General features: G+C 34.2%; 1 protein-coding gene across 31 annotated transcripts in view; it reads right to left on the bottom strand.

Moving 5' to 3' along the window:
- TSGA10 (testis specific 10) overlaps nucleotides 1-17,073 on the bottom strand; it is a 121,916-nt gene that overhangs the window by 78,685 nt on the left and 26,158 nt on the right. For 13 of the 31 annotated variants that reach the window (XR_011425904.1, XM_070235028.1, XM_023618577.2 and 10 more), the window contains 6 exons: nucleotides 9,579-9,644; nucleotides 8,452-8,619; nucleotides 7,658-7,813; nucleotides 5,341-5,511; nucleotides 5,172-5,249; nucleotides 4,091-4,242 (listed from right to left, as the gene is read on the bottom strand). Coding sequence is in view for 30 of the 31 variants with exons in the window: in XM_023618571.2 (XP_023474339.1) it covers nucleotides 4,091-4,242; nucleotides 5,172-5,249; nucleotides 5,341-5,511; nucleotides 7,658-7,813; nucleotides 8,452-8,619; nucleotides 9,579-9,644 (791 nt within the window). In the remaining variant the exon portion in view is untranslated. The remainder of the gene's footprint in view (nucleotides 1-4,090; nucleotides 4,243-5,171; nucleotides 5,250-5,340; nucleotides 5,512-7,657; nucleotides 7,814-8,451; nucleotides 8,620-9,578; nucleotides 9,645-17,073) is intronic. The other 18 variants (XM_070235039.1, XM_023618579.2, XM_023618576.2 and 15 more) reach the window with 2 other exon arrangements.

Here is a 17,073-nt window from a genome sequence, read left to right as displayed (position 1 = left end):
GGAATGTAAAATAGTACAGTCATTTTGGAAGAGAGCTTGGCAGTTTCTTATAAAGCTAATATAGCTTTACTACATGATTCAGCAATTGTGCTCCTAGGTATTTACTGAACTGATTTGAAAACTTATGTCCACACAAAAACCAGCACGTGAAAATTTATAGCAGCTTTATTCATAATTGCCAAAAAGTGGAAGCAATCAGGATGTCTTCAATAGATGCATGGATATACACACTCCAGTACATACAAACGACAGAATATTATTCAATGGTAAGAAAAAATGAGCTATCAAGGTACAAAAAGACATGGATGAATGTTAAATGCACATTGCTAAGTGAAAGAAGCCAGCCTGAAAAGGCTGTACTATATGATTTCAATTATATGACATTCTGGAAAAGGCAAACATTACCTCAGGCAGGTGACCAAGGTCAAAATCAACACCGATAAATCATATTGATAGTATGTATCCATGATACCCTGGATATATATGTACCCTAAAATGGCACTTTACCTCTGTGATCTTTCTTTCAGAAACAGATTACCCAGTCTAATCATGAGAAAAACATCAGACAAACCCCAACTGAGAGACATGTTACAAAATACCTAATCAGTATTCCTCAAAACTGTCAAGGTCATGAAAAACAAGGAAAGTCTGAGACTGTCATAGCCAAGAGAAGACTAAGGACACACGACAACTAAATGTAATGCGGTGTCCTGGATGGGATCCTGGAACAGAAAAAGGACATTAGGGAGAAACTAAGGAGATCTGAATAAAGTATGGACTTTAATTAATAACTAGGTATCAATACTGATTAATGGTAATAAATGTACCACACTAATGCAAGACGTTAATAACAGAGGAAATTGGGTATGAGATACGTAGAAACTCTGTACTATTTTCACAAATTTTCTGTATTTTAAAACTGTTCTAAAATACAAACTTTATTTTTTTTCCTGAGGAAGATCTGCCCTGAGCTAACATATGTTCCAGTCTTCCTCTATCTTGCATGTGGTTGCTGCCACAGCATGATCTGTGCCCAGGAGAACCTGTAACATGGGCCACCAAAGCAGAGTGTACCATGGGGCCAGCCCCATAAATACAAATTTTTATTTTTAAAAACAATTCTATTTTCATATACAAGAAGTAAACAATCAAAGTGAAATTTTAAAATTCCATTTACAACAGCATCAAAAAATAGGATATATGTAGGGATAAGTCTGACAGAAAAAGGCAAGACCTGTACACTAAAAACTACAAAACACTGCTGAGGGAAATTAAAGACCTAAAGAAATAGTGAGATACACTGCGTTCATGAGCGGGTACACTTGATATTCTTTAGACGTCATTTTTCCCCAATTCCAATCAAATTCCCAAGCAGACTTTTTTGCGTACCTTGTGAAACCGATTCTGAAATTAAAACAAAATGCAAAGAAAATAGAATAGCCAAGGCAACTTTGAGAAACAACAAAGTTCGAGGATTAACACTAGCTAATTTGAAGACAAAAAAACCCCCAAAGTAATGAGGAGTATAGTACTGGCATCAAGATATATAACTAATTCACTGAACAAAATAGATAATCAAGAAAGAGACCTACTCTCATATGGATAACTGACTTTCTACAAAGGTGCAGAACAATGCAGGGTAGAAAGGATAGTTTTTCAACAAATGGTGCTGGAACAACTGGATATCCATATGCAAGAAAATGAACTTAGATCTATATAAAAAAATTGTGCTATATACAAAAATTAACTTGAAATGGATCATAGATTTAAATATAGGAACGAAAACAATAAAACTCCTAGAAGAAAACATAGGAGAAAAATCTTGGTGACCTTAGGCTTGACAGTGATTTCTTTAAAAGAACACGAAAAGCTGGATATAAATTTTAAAAAATCAATAAACTTCATTTAATCAAAATCAAAAACATTCTCTTTTTAAAAGACGCTATTAAGGAAATAAAAAGGCAAGCCACAGATTGGGAGAAAATATTTGCAAAACATACACCTGACAAGGATTTATGTCTAGAATATAGAAAGGACTTTTACAACTTAACATAAACAACTCAATAAAATTGTGCAAAAGATGTGAACAGACACTAAGAAGATATATGTATGGCACATAAGCACATGAGAAGATGCTCAAAATCAATTAGTGATTAGGGAAGGCAAATTAAAACCCTAATACATACCTATCAGAATGGCTAAAATTAAAAGATACTGCATACCAAATGTTGGTGAGGATATGTAACAAGTGGAACACTCATACACTACTGGTGCAAATGTAAAATAAAATAGTATAACCACTCTAGAAAACAGTTTAATGGTTTCTTTGAAGGTTAAACATATATCCATTAGATGACTCAGTCACTCTACTCCTAGGTATTTATTTAAAAGAAATAAAAGCATATCTTCATACGAAGACTCATATAAGAATGTTCATAATGGTTTTGTTATAGCCCCAAACTGGAAATAATCAAAATGTCTAGCAGTATATTCATATGATGGAATACTACTCAGCAATAGAAAGGATTAAACTATTGATTATATGTGACAACATGGATAAATCTCAAAATAATTATGCTGAGTGAAAAGAGCCCGACAAAAGAATTTATCCTGTATTATTTCATTTAAATAATATTTTAGGAAATCCAAACAAATCTCTGGTAGAAAGCAAATCAGTTGCCCAGGGTTTGGCAGGGTAGGGGAGAGGTTACAGAGGGGCATGAGGATACTTTTGGGAGTGATGGATAGAGCCACTATTTTGATTGCGGTGATGGTTTTACAGGTACATACATATGTCAAAACTTACCAATTGAACACTTTAAATATGTGCAGTTACAGTATATATGTCAATCATACTTTAATAATACTGTTAAAAGAAAACAAACGTACACAAAAAAACCTTCCAAATTATTATACATCTGTTAGAATATTTTAATAACTACTAAAATGATTTCAAAGAACTTCTAATGACATGGGAAAATGCTTATGGTATACAATTAAGTGAAATTGGCCAAATATTTAACTTAATATAAGGTGACGTCAATTACAGAGAAAGCTTATAGACACAGAGATAGAAATATTTCTGGTTAGAAACAGATCTACATTACTAGTTTTCTCTGGATTATGAAATCATGGGTGATTTAAGTTTTCTTTACACTTTTCTCTATGTTCCAAACTTTTCTTTCGTTGTTATTTTATTTTTTTTAATTTTACCTGAGCTTGCAATATCCTTTTAAACAGGAAATTAAAAAAAATAAATGAAGGGAAAGAATCTGAGTGATTATCTGTCCTGACAAGTGATTCCAGTTTATGAAAGATCAAAGAGGGGATTCTGGGAACCCATATGTGAACCAAGTATTATCTATAGACTTAATAATATATTTCATACTCATATGAACTACTGTTTCTCAAAAGTTCATAGACGCACTGAAATTCAACCTTAAGGAATCTGTAGAACCTCTGTTTCTCACATCAACAAATATTAAAGGTAAGATCACTAACATGGGCGTCTTCAGACTTACTCCTCTATACTTAGTGCCTGGAGGTTGCTTTATTTGGAATTTTTTCTGCTACTACACTGGTATGTAGGAAGGGCTAAGCACGGTACTTGGCATTCAATTAATAGAAGTTCCATTACATGTTCCTATTTCTCTACTATGACATTTAGTTATATTCTACACTACTTTTTTCTAAGCTACTGTCAAATTTGTTCCTTGTGCATTCTTACACTGTTCAGATCCCAGAACATAATTTAAAGTTACAAAGGTAAATTCAACAACCAAATACCAAAGTCAAATATGCTCTGTACCCAGAAGGGCTCTGTAAAAGCTATTTCCCATAAAGATTTAGGTTTTCTGCAAATGTGAGATTAAGATTACTAGAAGCTTGATTCCTAGTTAAGTGTGGCATTACCAGTCTGTGATTGATCTTGGGGAAATCATTTAATGCATGCTAAGGTTTCCACAACTACTTTGTAACAATCCTCCCAAAAATTAAACAAATAAGTTAATTATCTTTATTAAATACACTACAAAAAGCAGAGCTATTAGTTATAGTAAACTATTAGTTATTTAAAGGTAATTTAATTTACCTCAAAGAATTATTCTCTGCTTTTTGTCTGCCAAGTTCACTTTCGGTATCCATTGCCTTTCTTGCTAGTGATTTCATTTCTTTTTCCACAGTGGTTATGGTTTCCTTCATCAAAGTCATATTTGACATTTGCTCCATACGTTCATCATCAAGCTATACAAGCAGAATGACAAGGTTACTGCTATCACTAAAAAAGTCTTAGTAACCTTCCTAAAGAGATGTCCTTTCTCTGTATAAACTGTGGTATATGATAAGATTTACACAATGAGATGATCAGATTAGACTTCAACGCTGTGGGAGGTTATACGGACAAGGTACTGTGGAGTAGGAACAAGCACAAGCCACTGCGTGGCTTTTCTATAAAGCCTATCACAGTAAATCAATCCACATTTTCAATCTGGTTCAATTTGACTATAGCATACATATCCTATTTGTAAAGGGATTTCTTCTATGTTGCACAATATTAAAAAATTACACATATAACGTGGGAGCATGAAAAAAATTGTTTTTCTCCTGCTATTTTTTACTTATTATAACAACATAATATAGATGAATTTATAAATATATTCAATTAAATTTGGTAATAGAAAGTCAAATTTCCTTAATGCTATTTATATAATAACATCTCATACATTCATAGCATCTTAAATCCTGGATAAATAAAAAGCTTTAAATGCAGTTTAAATATATTTTTCTCATTAATTTTTATTTCTCCGTAATTTTCTCTACTCTATGTACTCTTTAGGTAGAATAAGCCATTTTCTCTGTATCTGGCAATGTTATCTTTAATGAAATAGGGAGATGAGAAAGTTGCTAAAGTCCCAGAGAATGCATCCCTAATGGTTTTCTAAAAAGAACACACTTTCCAACCTAACAGAAAAAAGACTTTACTCACATCTTTTAGAAGGAAATAAACAATGAAAAAGCAATAATTCACATGATATATATAACTTTAAATATTTTAGGCTTATAAACACTATCTTAGAAAAATAAAAGAACTTCTTCTCTGACCACAGAGAAAGGGGAAAGGGAGAAGCCATTGACAGTTTATAGCCCACAGCGCAAACGTGATTTTTCTTTACGTTATGAACTGTACACTCCAGCTCCTCTATCCTTTGTTCCAAATGAGCCTTCTCACTGAATGCTGTCTCTTGGGCAATCTGTTTAAAAAACAAAAAACAAAACACAGTGCTTTCAATGTCACTGCATTTGTGTTTCACATATGTTCATACAGAAAAAATTCTTTCAAACCTTTAGCCTTTCCCTCAGACTATCTCGTTCTGTGGTCATTCTTCGTAAATCAGTGAAGGCTACATCTCTTTCAGTCTCCACCCGTCGGAGGATGGCATGTGCTGTTGTTGATTTAGGAGACTTACAGCTTTTCATCATTTCTCTTCGAAGTCGGGCAATTTCCTCCTGTGCCTATTATTTAAACACACAGATAGATTCCTACTTAACAAGCTTTAGACAGACATAAAGGTAACTATCTTATATCCAGCCAGTTAAAATGCAAACCTATATTAACATGCATGCAGCAGGGTAATGGTATAATTTTTAATGAGTTTATACAAATAAAGCAAAGGATATCCCCAAAATGTAACTGAATGTATACAAATTTGCTTTCCAGTATCTTTGCAAAAATTTTTTAAAAATTAATTTGGAGGCAGTCACTCCAAGAGAGAATGTTTTACTAAGAAATATATATGATATAGTCCATCCATTTTGCGATATAAATTTGAACTCAGCTCACTGCAGGCAGAATACTGGTTTAATAGATATTATCATAGTGTTCCAGTCTTTCTATATATGTAGATGCCATTTCCATGTTCTGGCTACTTTTATACCTTGACAGAAAGGCCCGCTAATCCTTACTGACAACCTAATATACTCTCTACACACTTGTTCAACCATCCTCCAGTCCCAAAGCTATTCTACACCTGCAGATGATTTCATATCCTTCTTTGCTGTGTAAGTCCCTTATTTTCCTTCCTCTCGATTTTCATCACTATCTATTGAGCTGGTGTCCAAGTCTCAGAGAAAGATGTATCACCTCCCAATTTCCATAGCTAAGCCTTCACCAGAATCCTGGACCTCATCTCTTGAAGTGTCTTCTAAGATATCCGTGACTCAATTAATTATTTCCTCTCATCTTGAATAGCACCCTTTCCACTGGCTCTTTCTCCCCTGCCTTCAGCCATGCACATGGCTGCCTACTGCTTATAAAGCAAAGTATAAAGCCCTTACAAGGCCTATTGAACAGCCTCTACCATTTAGTCCAGAAGCGGGCAAATCCAGCTTGCCTGTTTTTTCTAGGTTTGTAAGCTGAGAATATTTTTAAAATTTTTAAGGGTTGAAAAAATCAAAATTAGACTATTTCATGATAGGCAAAAATGATATGACATACAAACTTCAGGATCCATAAATCAATTTTTTTTGTAATACAACCCAACTCATCTATTTGTGTATTGTCTATGCCTGCTTGCATGTTACAACAACAGAATTGAACAGCTGTGACAGAGATCACTTGGTCTGCAAGGCCCAAGATATTTATTATCTGGGTCTTTAAAGAAAAAGTTTACAGACTCCTGCTCTAGTCAGTCTACCTCTTAAACCTTAGCTGCTCCTTTCTCCACTGGCACATACCTTCTATTCTAGTCATGAACTGATCCGTTTATCTATTGATTTTCCTGCTTTTATCTTTTGCCTCACACCATTACATTAGTCTAGAAGGTTTCTTCTTACCCCTTTCAAGATAAGAGAAACCCCATTCGTCCTTCAGGACTCACACTTCACATCATCTAGCAAAGGCTTCCTTGACCACCATACTAAAAATGCCCATTTCTTTTATTTCTTACAATATCTTCTAGACTACTTATGCTAAAGCAACAAAAACTAAATACAAAACAATATACTTTACCTCCCCAACTAGACTGCAAACAGAGAAAACAGGATCTGCGTCTTATCATTTTTTGTATCCCTTAGAACAGCAACCTCAGAACCCTGCACAGTTGCTAATTTTCTTAATACAATTTGATATTTTTAAAAGAAATTATGTTGGTGATTTATGGGGTTTAATATTTGTTGAGTAAAGAAGTTATCTGATTAATAAGGATTACACAATTTTAAGCTAAAAATAGAGAAACTACAAACTCATTTTACACTCTAAAATTAAGCAAATTATATGGCAGTTCCTAATGTGACTGACAGTATATCAAAGTGATGTGTCAGCATTTTTAAAGCCCCAAATCAAATCATTTTACCTTGAACTCACTACACTCTATCATTTAACACTTTCCCCATTTCTTATTCCAAAAATTAGACTGTTTCTATGCAAGTACATGATCTTTTTTGGATATGGAGATAATATATATGTGTGTGTGCACACACACATTTATTACATTGGAAATACATTACATTTCATTAAGAATATCTTTAGAATAAATGTAATTCCCAAATGTTAGATTAATTTGATGGGCAGATTTAAGCATTCATATAAAACTTAAAGAACTACATACCTCTAGAATTGAATGTTATCACTTACATATTTTGTTTATTTATTCATGTTTACCTGTTCATAAAGAAGAAAGGTCTTGTCTCTCTCAGATGTAAGAACCTTGACATTACCCTGAATTTCTGCCAAATGACGCTCATATTTTTCCAGCATGCACTTAAGTTCTTCTCGGTCTCTTGTTGTCTTCAGAAGCTCTACATCACAGTTTGTACCCTACAATTATATTAAAAATTTGAAATTCTTCTTTGACATGTGGTGCTAATAGAAAAGTGCTACTGATGGCAGGACACAATCTCTACTCAAGCAAGTATGACCATATAATGAAAGGAAATGATGAAAAAGAGAGTTAAAAAACTGTCTCCTTCAGGGGCTGGCCACGTGGCTGAGCACTTAAGTTCGCGCACTCCGCTGCAGAGCCCAGTGTTTCGTTGGTTCAAATCCTGGGCGCGGACATGACACTGCTCATCAAACCACGCTGAGGCAGCGTCCCACATGCCACAACTAGAAAGACCCACAACAAAGAATATACAACTATGTACCGGGGGGCTTTGGGGAGAAAAAGGAAAAAATAAAAAAATCTTTAAAAAAAAAAAAAAACTGCCTCCTTCAAACCGTTTCATCCCAAATTGCTTCACATCTGTCTGATTATCTCCCAATTATCACTAACGCTGGGGATAAAGAACCAATTTTGATGGTCCACTGTGCTATCAGAGACCTCTGTCTCCCAACCTCTTTGATAAAGCAATTCAAGTCAAATCAAAAGGAATGATTTCCAGATTAGGTAAATCAAAGAATAAAACTCAGTGTTTGAGCAACAAACTCCAAAATATTTATAAATTTCCAAAACCTACCCTGGAAGTTGGAGATGGGCGTCTTGGACTTTTAGATCTACTTCTCATCATCTTTCTCAAGTTTTGAGCTTCACTCTTATAGTAATCTCTGTCTGCTTCTAAAGTCTTGACAAAGGAATCAAGTCTGGAAGGAGATTTATTTTGTGCTTTTTCAGTCTCTAAAATTATCTTGCCAAGGAGGAAAAAATTAGGCCATTATTTCAAGCTAAACTATAGCATCATTTTCTAAGTGAAACTCAAAAATAAATAGCATCCTTAAAAAGAGTAAATTTGGTATTTTAAAAGTAATTCTTTTTCAAAAACCTTTCCTTTCCAGCATTTCTGAACGTACTATATTTTCATTAACTGAAAGACTCTAAATTTACTCAGTAATTTTAAAGAAAAAATGGTAAAGAAATTTCAGAGAGGCTAGAAATGTCCACAGATTTAGTACAAGCCCTAGAAATGTAATCAATTTGCTTAGGAAAACTTGTATGTTACCATTGAAGCATCTATTCATAACATCTAATTTTTGTTCAATAATTGTTCAATCAACGAATAAACTCAGTTAATGCTGGATATTCCATATTTGTATGCACTTTCAAGTGCATTCCCATTCACTTTAATATATTTATAAACATTTCTCTTACAACATTTCTCTTACAAATATACTTTCAGACAGTGTATTTCAAATATTTTAAATGTCTAAACAGAACAGTTTTCATTTCACATTGTTAGATAAAGAAAACACATTACTCAGAGTTAGGTAACAAAATTTATGACAAAAATATTATTACTAAGAGGAATAAGAGTTAATATATAGACAAATGCATCTTATATTTTGAAGATTAAATTACTCACAGTCATCATTTTAAATCAAGAAACAGTTAAGAGCATTAATAAAACCAACCAACAGTTCTCTCCACTTCTGAGAAAGAAAGGAGTGATGATGAAATGGAGCAAGAAAAAGCATCACTCTTATAGATGGGAGTATTCCTGTGCACCAGGCAGAGAATGCTGATTTTAGAAAATAAATATTTTTTATTGTTCACAAAAGGTATGAGAGCCAAAATAATATACAATTTTTGTAGTCTTACTAACCAAATAAAAATGATTCTTGAACACGTATTTATGAAAAATGTACTTACAGATCTAAGCCTTTTTACTGTATCTTCCAATACTATTATATTATTTTGCTGGCAAATGAGTTCAATCTAAAAAGCAAGCCAGAAAAAACTCTTATTTAGACTAAAAATGTGTAAACTGATTTAACTGGAAAAAGAGCATCAAAAAAAAGAAGCCACTTAAAAATAAAACATGCAGACAGTGAATATTTCATGAAAGAAAAGATAATCTACCCCTTTATGTTGACGTACCTTTGATGGTAAAAGGACAAAATATAGAAGTTCCTCTAAATTATACAATTTTATATACAATATTGATTATATTTTACCAAATTAATCCCTACAAACTAGAACAAAATGTTAATACTAATTGTAATTCTGAAGATGACAATAGGGAGGGAATAAAAGAATCACTAGGAGAAAAGAAGTTTTCCAAAATTACCAGCATTAGAAGTGACTGCTTTCTCCTCTAAACTCTTTTAATAGTTTAGTTCAATCCAACCCACAAAATATTTTGTACCAATTTTATGATGTCGAACATACCCAGTCTTAGCATATAGCTATCTATAGTCATATATTTAGTATATGACTAGACTGTATGTTCCTAGAGTACAGTGACTATGTTTTTTATACAAAGCTGTAAAGCTCTGGGCTAAAAGTTGGCATATTAGTTTAATGAATTTATTTCTCAGTTTATAAATCTCTCCCTCACTATTCTAAACTAAAATGTCTCCTGATCTTACCTGCTATATTTACAATAAGAATTTTCTGGAATTACTTCTCATTTGTTCTTTAGACCAAAGCTCTTTTCTAAGATTTTTCTGGCAGTCATATTTTAGTCTATGAAATATTCAGTAGTGTTATGGTTTGGAAGAAAACTTAAGTACAGTTTGGATAAGCATATATGTAGTTCTGGACAATTTTCAATGCTTTAATTTATACTACTATGTAGACACTAAAGAGAAATGGATCTATACTGAATTATGCATAAAGATGTCCATATTAAATTAAGTATAAAAACTCACACTGCCAAAAATTTTATCTAGTATGACACATTCTTCTAAAATATAAATTTATACACACATATCCTAGATACAGATGGAACATAACCAATAATATGCAAACTGAGGAACATAGATTATATCTAGGTATGGCAAGGTGTGTTTACGAAGGATATTTTCTTCAATATAGTCTTCTAATATGTTCTGAAATCTTTATAATAAACATGTATCACTTTTATAAAGATAAAAACAATGCTGATTCCAGTCTGAAAAACAAAATTATAACTGGCCCAAATGAAAAGATGCTAACCTAGTGTTTTCATTTATTTGACAATTGTTTAATGAGGACCTACTACGTGCCTGACATTGTGTTATATGCTGGGTATAGCAGTGAATAAAATAGACAAAAATCTCTGCCTTCATGGAGCTTACATTCTAGGTGAAAAGAGAAAGACAAAAGATAAACATAAAATATACGTCAGACAGTGATTGTGTCATTTGAAAAACATATAATGAATGACAAACCCACAGCCAACATCATACTCAATGGGCAAAAACTGAGCGCCATCCCCCTGAAAACAGGAACGAGACAAGGATGCCCTCTATCACCACTCTTATTTAACATAGTACTGGAGGTCCTGGCCAGAGCAATCAGGCAAGAAAAAGGAATAAAAGGAATCCAAATAGGGAGGGAAGAAGTGAAACTCTCACTGTTTGCAGACAACATGATCTTATATATAGAAAACCCCAAAGAATCCATTGGAAAACTCTTAGAAGTAACCAACAACTACAGGAAAGTTGCAGGGTATAAAATCAATTTGCATAAATCAGTAGCATTTCTATATTCTAATAACGAGCTAACAGAAGAAGAACTCAAGAACACAATACCATTCACAATCGCAACAAAAAGAATAAAATACCTCAGGGTAAATTTAACTAAGGAAGTGAAGGACCTATATAATGAAAATTGCAAGGCCTTTCTGAGAGAATTGGATGATGACATAAGAAGATGAAAAGACATTCCATGTACATGGATTGGAAGAATAAACATAGTTAAAATGTCCATTCTACCTAAAGCAATCTACAGATTCAATGCCATCCCAATCAGAATCCCAATGACATTCTTTACAGAATTAGAACAAAGAATCCTAAAATTCACATGGGGCAACAAAAGACCCCGAATTGCTAAAGCAATCCTGAGAAAAAAAGAACAAAACAGGAGGCATCACAATCCCTGACTTCAAAGCATACTACAAAGCTACAGTAATGAAAACAGCATGGTACTGGTACAAAAACAGATGCATAGATCAATGGAACAGAACTGAAAGCCCTGAAATAAAACCACACATCTAAGGACAGCTTATCTTCGACAAAGGAGCTGAGGGCATACAATGGAGAAAAGAAAGTCTTTTCAACAAATGGTGCTGAGAAAACTGGAAAGCCATACGTAAAAGAATGAAAATTGATCATTCTTTTTCACCATTCACCAAAATAAACTCAAAATGGATCAAAGACCTAAAGGTGAGACCTGAAACCATAAGGCTTCTAAAAGAAAAGGTAGACAGTACACTCTTTGACATCAGTATTAAAAGGATCTTTTCAGACACCATGTCTTCTCAGACAAGGGAAACAACAGAAAGAATAAACAAATGGGACGTCATCAGACTAAAGAGCTTCTTCAAGGCAAAGGAAAAGAGGATTGAAACAAAAAAACAACCCACTAACTGGGAAAAAATATTTGCAAGTCATATATCTGACAAAGGCTTAATATCCATAATATATAAAGAACTCTCACAACAAAAAAATCAAACAACCCAATCAAAAAATGGGCTGGAGACACGAACAGACATTTCTCCAAAGAAGATATACTGATGGCCAATAGGCACATGAACAGATGTTCATCATCGCTGATCATCATGGAAATACAAATCAAAACTACACTAAGATATCACCTTACACCCATTAGAATGACAAAAATATCTAAAACTAATAGTAACAAATGTTGGAGAGGTTGTGGAGAAAAAGGAACCCTCATACACTGCTGGTGGGAATGCAAACTGGTGCAGCCACTATGGAAAACAGTACGGAGATTCCTCAAAAGATTAAAAATAGAACTACCATATGACCCAGCTATTCCACTACTGGGTATCTATCCAGAGAGCTTGAAGTCAGCAATTCCAAAAGTCCTATGCACCCCAATGTTCATTGCAGCATTATTTACAATAGCCAAGACATGGAAGCAACCTAAGTGCCCATCAACAGATGAATGGATAAAGAAGATGTGGTATATATATATACAATGGAATACTACTCAGCTGCAAAACAGAACAAAATCATTCCATTTGCAATAACATGGATGGACCTTGAGGGAATTATGTTAAGTGAAATAAGCCAGTTAGAGAAGGATAATCTCTGTATGACTGCACTCATATGAGGAATTTAAAAATGTGGACAAAGAGAACAGATTAGTGGCTACCAGGGGAAAGGTGGGGTGGGGGGTGGGTACAAAGGGTGAAGTGGTGCACCTACAACATGACTGACAAACATTAATGTACAACTGAAATTTCACAAGATTGTAACCTACGATTAACTCAATAAAAAAAAAGAAAAAGAAAAACATATAATGAGCATTCACATCTGTTCTAGGCACTTGAGATAAAAAAGTGAACAAAACAGACAAAGATCCCTGCCTTTGAGGACCTCACTATTCAAGCTGGGGTAGGCAATAAAAAATAAACCTAACAAATAAATTATATAGTACATTAGAAAAAAAGGGCAGAGTTAAGGACATTGGGAGTGTTTATGGAGAAATAGGTTGGCATTTTAAATAAGGCAATGGGGAAGTCCTCAGTGAAAAGCGACCTTTGAGCAAAGACTTAATGGAAGGAGAGAGTCAACCACGTAAAAATCTGGGAGAAGAACATTCCAGGCAGAAGGTACAGCAATGGCAAAGATCGTAAGGCAAAAGACTGTCTGCTAAATTCCAAGGACTAGTAAGGAGGCTAGTGTGGCTGGAGCAGAGTGAGGGAGGGGAAAAGCAGTAGGGAAACGCCACAGTGAAAAACAAAGCAGGGGAGAGAGAGAAGGAGTAAATGGGGGGCGGGGGTTAAAAACTTTAATAGACTTTACACTATGCTTCTACATGGTAGGTTTTGAAATATTTTTGATTGAATCACATACAAAGGTTACAATGATGACAAGGGCTACCAGAGATCCAGTCCAATAATGGGGCCTATGTTAATTAGAAATGTAAACTGTACAAAGAAACTAATCATGGTAAAATTACAATTTGGCTTTTTCATATTTCAAAAAAGTATGTTCGATTATCTAGGAAACATTGTATTAAGGCATGAACGATAAACAACTCAAGATGAGAAGATAAAAAGAGGCATACATAGTCATGGTGGTTTTAAAATACGTCCACAAATTCTGATACATCTTCCAGTGTATACACCTGATACACTTCTGACGAACAGGATATGGAAGAAGGGATGGTATGTAACTTTTTAAGACTGGGGCCTAACGGGCATTGCAGATTCCTCCTTGCTGTCTCTCTTGGATCGCTGGCTCGTGGGGGAAGCCAGCTGCCATGAAGAAAATATCAAGGAACCCTAAGGAGAGGTCCACCTGGCAAGGAACTGAGGCTTCCTGCCAAAAGCCAACAGCCACTTGAGTAAGAAATTCTCCAGTACCAGTCAAGCCATGACCACAGCCTGGCTATCATCTTGATTACAATTTCCTGAAAAACCATGAACCAGAACTACCCAGCTAAGCTGCACTTGAATTCCCGACTCACAGAAACTGTGAGATACAAACGCTGTCATTTGAAGCCATTAAGATTTAGAAGTAATCTGTTACATAGCAATAGATAACACAATAGTAAATACTCAAAAATGATGGAAGAAGTTACTCTGTTGACCTTTGAAAATATGACTAACTACAAGTAAACTCTTCCCAGTAAATAATTTTAATACTATCTATCTCAATTCCAGACAAACTAACAATAGCTTTAGCCTCAGACTCTACCTCCACATATCTAGAGTATAATCTCAAAATAGTTTAGGAACTCAAACATTCTTTTTCAGCTCTCAAATTAGAAATTCTCATTTCAAGCCTTATCCCACAAATCAGGCAAGGAATCCCTCCCCAGTAACTGGATACCTAAACTACACACCCAATGACTTAAGAATGATGACAATATGCATTGGTGTTTATATCCCCAACACTGGTCATGCATCTCTCTAAGCCCCATTCTACCTGTAACATTCACTTACAGAGGTTGGTGATTTCTTTGCAGGGCATTCTACCAACCCAAAGGACCTAGTTCCATTTTGCCCTCTCTTTCTTAAGTTTCCAATGTTTTCCCTGCATCAGCAATGCTATCTCTACTCTAAGACTGCTGCCAACTTCTTCCCCGAATAGCTTTCCAATTCTCAAATACACCCAATGTTCCACATTATATATGGATATCTAATTCCCAGAAACACTCTTTTTTCTGAGCCAGGCAGAATTGCCATCTATGAATTTAATATTTTCAGTTTAGGTAAATCCTAGTGTTTTTATTTTAGATATCTTCCATTCCTGAAATTCCCCCTTTGATACCAGAGGATCCACTCTGACAGGGTACTCACTCTCTCTCTAGAACACAGACTCTAACAACCCTTTAAAATTGATGACTTCTAAACTAGGCACTCTTCGTGGGAATTTGGTCAACTAGGCTTCCAACATCCGTGAAGTCATGCAGTTAATTTTTAATTTGAGGAAGAAAACAAGGAAGACACAATAAAACATTAATCCAGGGTTAATTTGATAGTTTTCATAGTTAAGACTGAACTCAACTTACCATTAAACTATGAATGAAGGATAACTATTCTTAAAGAAACAATACAAACAAAAGAGTTTATTGAGAAATGTTTAAAATATTCAAGCTACTTTTAAATGTCCTTCAAATACTTTGGTAACAATCATTGCCAGATAAATAAGCCACAAGTTAAAAACAAACCATTCTTATCTACTCTCTCAAGTAGTTCTCCTAAGGACATCCTCCAGGCAACAATGTTAGAGAAGACTGTGTCCTTACATTAAAGTAATAAACTTCAATTATATAAATATTCCATTATTCAGACTTTTCACTAATTTAGACACACATCCTTTACACAGTCTAAGTGAGGTTACTGCATGTAAACACATACCATCCTAGAGTTCATTAACTGTGCTCTTATATTTCAAATTACTGTAACAATACTTTCACTACCACCTATGTTCTCAATCTGATCATTAATTCCTTTATCTTATGCTACCAACAGTAGCTTTATTATATGCTACGAAAAGTACATTAAAAGGACGTTTAAGAAATAACATGTAACAACCATTAGTTTTGGAAAACTATCTTCTACACACATTAGTAAGTTCAAACACAACTTACTAATTTAGTGATTAATAAAATCAAGACAAATAAGCACATTCACACATTACCATTTAAAAATTCAACAGGTTGTTTTTTGGCCTTCAGATACACTCTGTGTCTTACTTATAAGCCATTAGGCAGCAATGAGAAATGAAACTGTCCTCATTTTATAATTGTGTTTAAATTCCCAGTTTCTAAATTTCATGGCAGAGTACTAAAACACAATCAAAAAATAAAATGTTTATCAAAATATCATGCAGTTACAGTAATTAAAATAACGTGGTAGTGGCAGAGAAAATGGCAAATGAATCAATGAAAGCAAATGGTCCAGAAACATATCCATGCACATATGAGAATTGAATATCTGTTAAAATGGCACTTCATATCAGTGACTACAGAAAGGACTAATCAATCCTACCTTATATTAGAACAAAAAGAAATTCCAGAAGGATTAAAACTTTAAAAAAATTTTAAAAAGTAGCAAAACTGTAGAAAATATTTTTGTAGGTCTTGCGGTAAGAAGGCCTTCTTAAACAAGAATCAAAACTAGGCAGAATACAGAGGATTTTTAGGACAGTGACAATACGTGGTAGATACCATAATGGTGGATACATTTGTCCAAATCTGTAGAATGTAAAACACAAGTGTGAACCCTAATGTAAACTATGAACTCTGAGTGATAATGATGTGTCAATGTAGGGTCATCAATTTTAACAAATGTACCACTTTGCTGAGGAATGTTGATAATGGGGTGGCTATGCATGTGTTGAGGCAGGAGATATATGGGAAATCTCTGTACCTTCTGCTTAATTTTGCTGTGAACCTAAAACTGCGCTAAGAAATAAAGTCTATTCAAATTTTAAAAAGGGAGAGAACTTCAAAGAAAAAGGATCAAAACTCGGAAGTCAGTAAAGATTGACAAATTTCACAGAAAATAACTTTGGTTTAAAAAGACCTTTTTTGTAAAGTGTGAAATAAATTGTGTGAAAACATACAGAAAGAAAGGATGGAAATATATGTATATAGCTATTTGTGGTAGCTATCTCTGCAGAGTAGAGAAGGATCAGGGAGGAAGAGAAATGTTCTCTATACAGAACATCCCTGTTACTTG

Source organism: Equus caballus, chromosome 15 (genome assembly GCF_041296265.1).
Source record: "Equus caballus isolate H_3958 breed thoroughbred chromosome 15, TB-T2T, whole genome shotgun sequence".
NCBI lineage: Eukaryota > Metazoa > Chordata > Mammalia > Perissodactyla > Equidae > Equus > Equus caballus.
The sequence above is the reverse complement of the archived record's forward strand: the minus strand, read 5'-3'. Positions and strand labels throughout refer to the sequence as shown.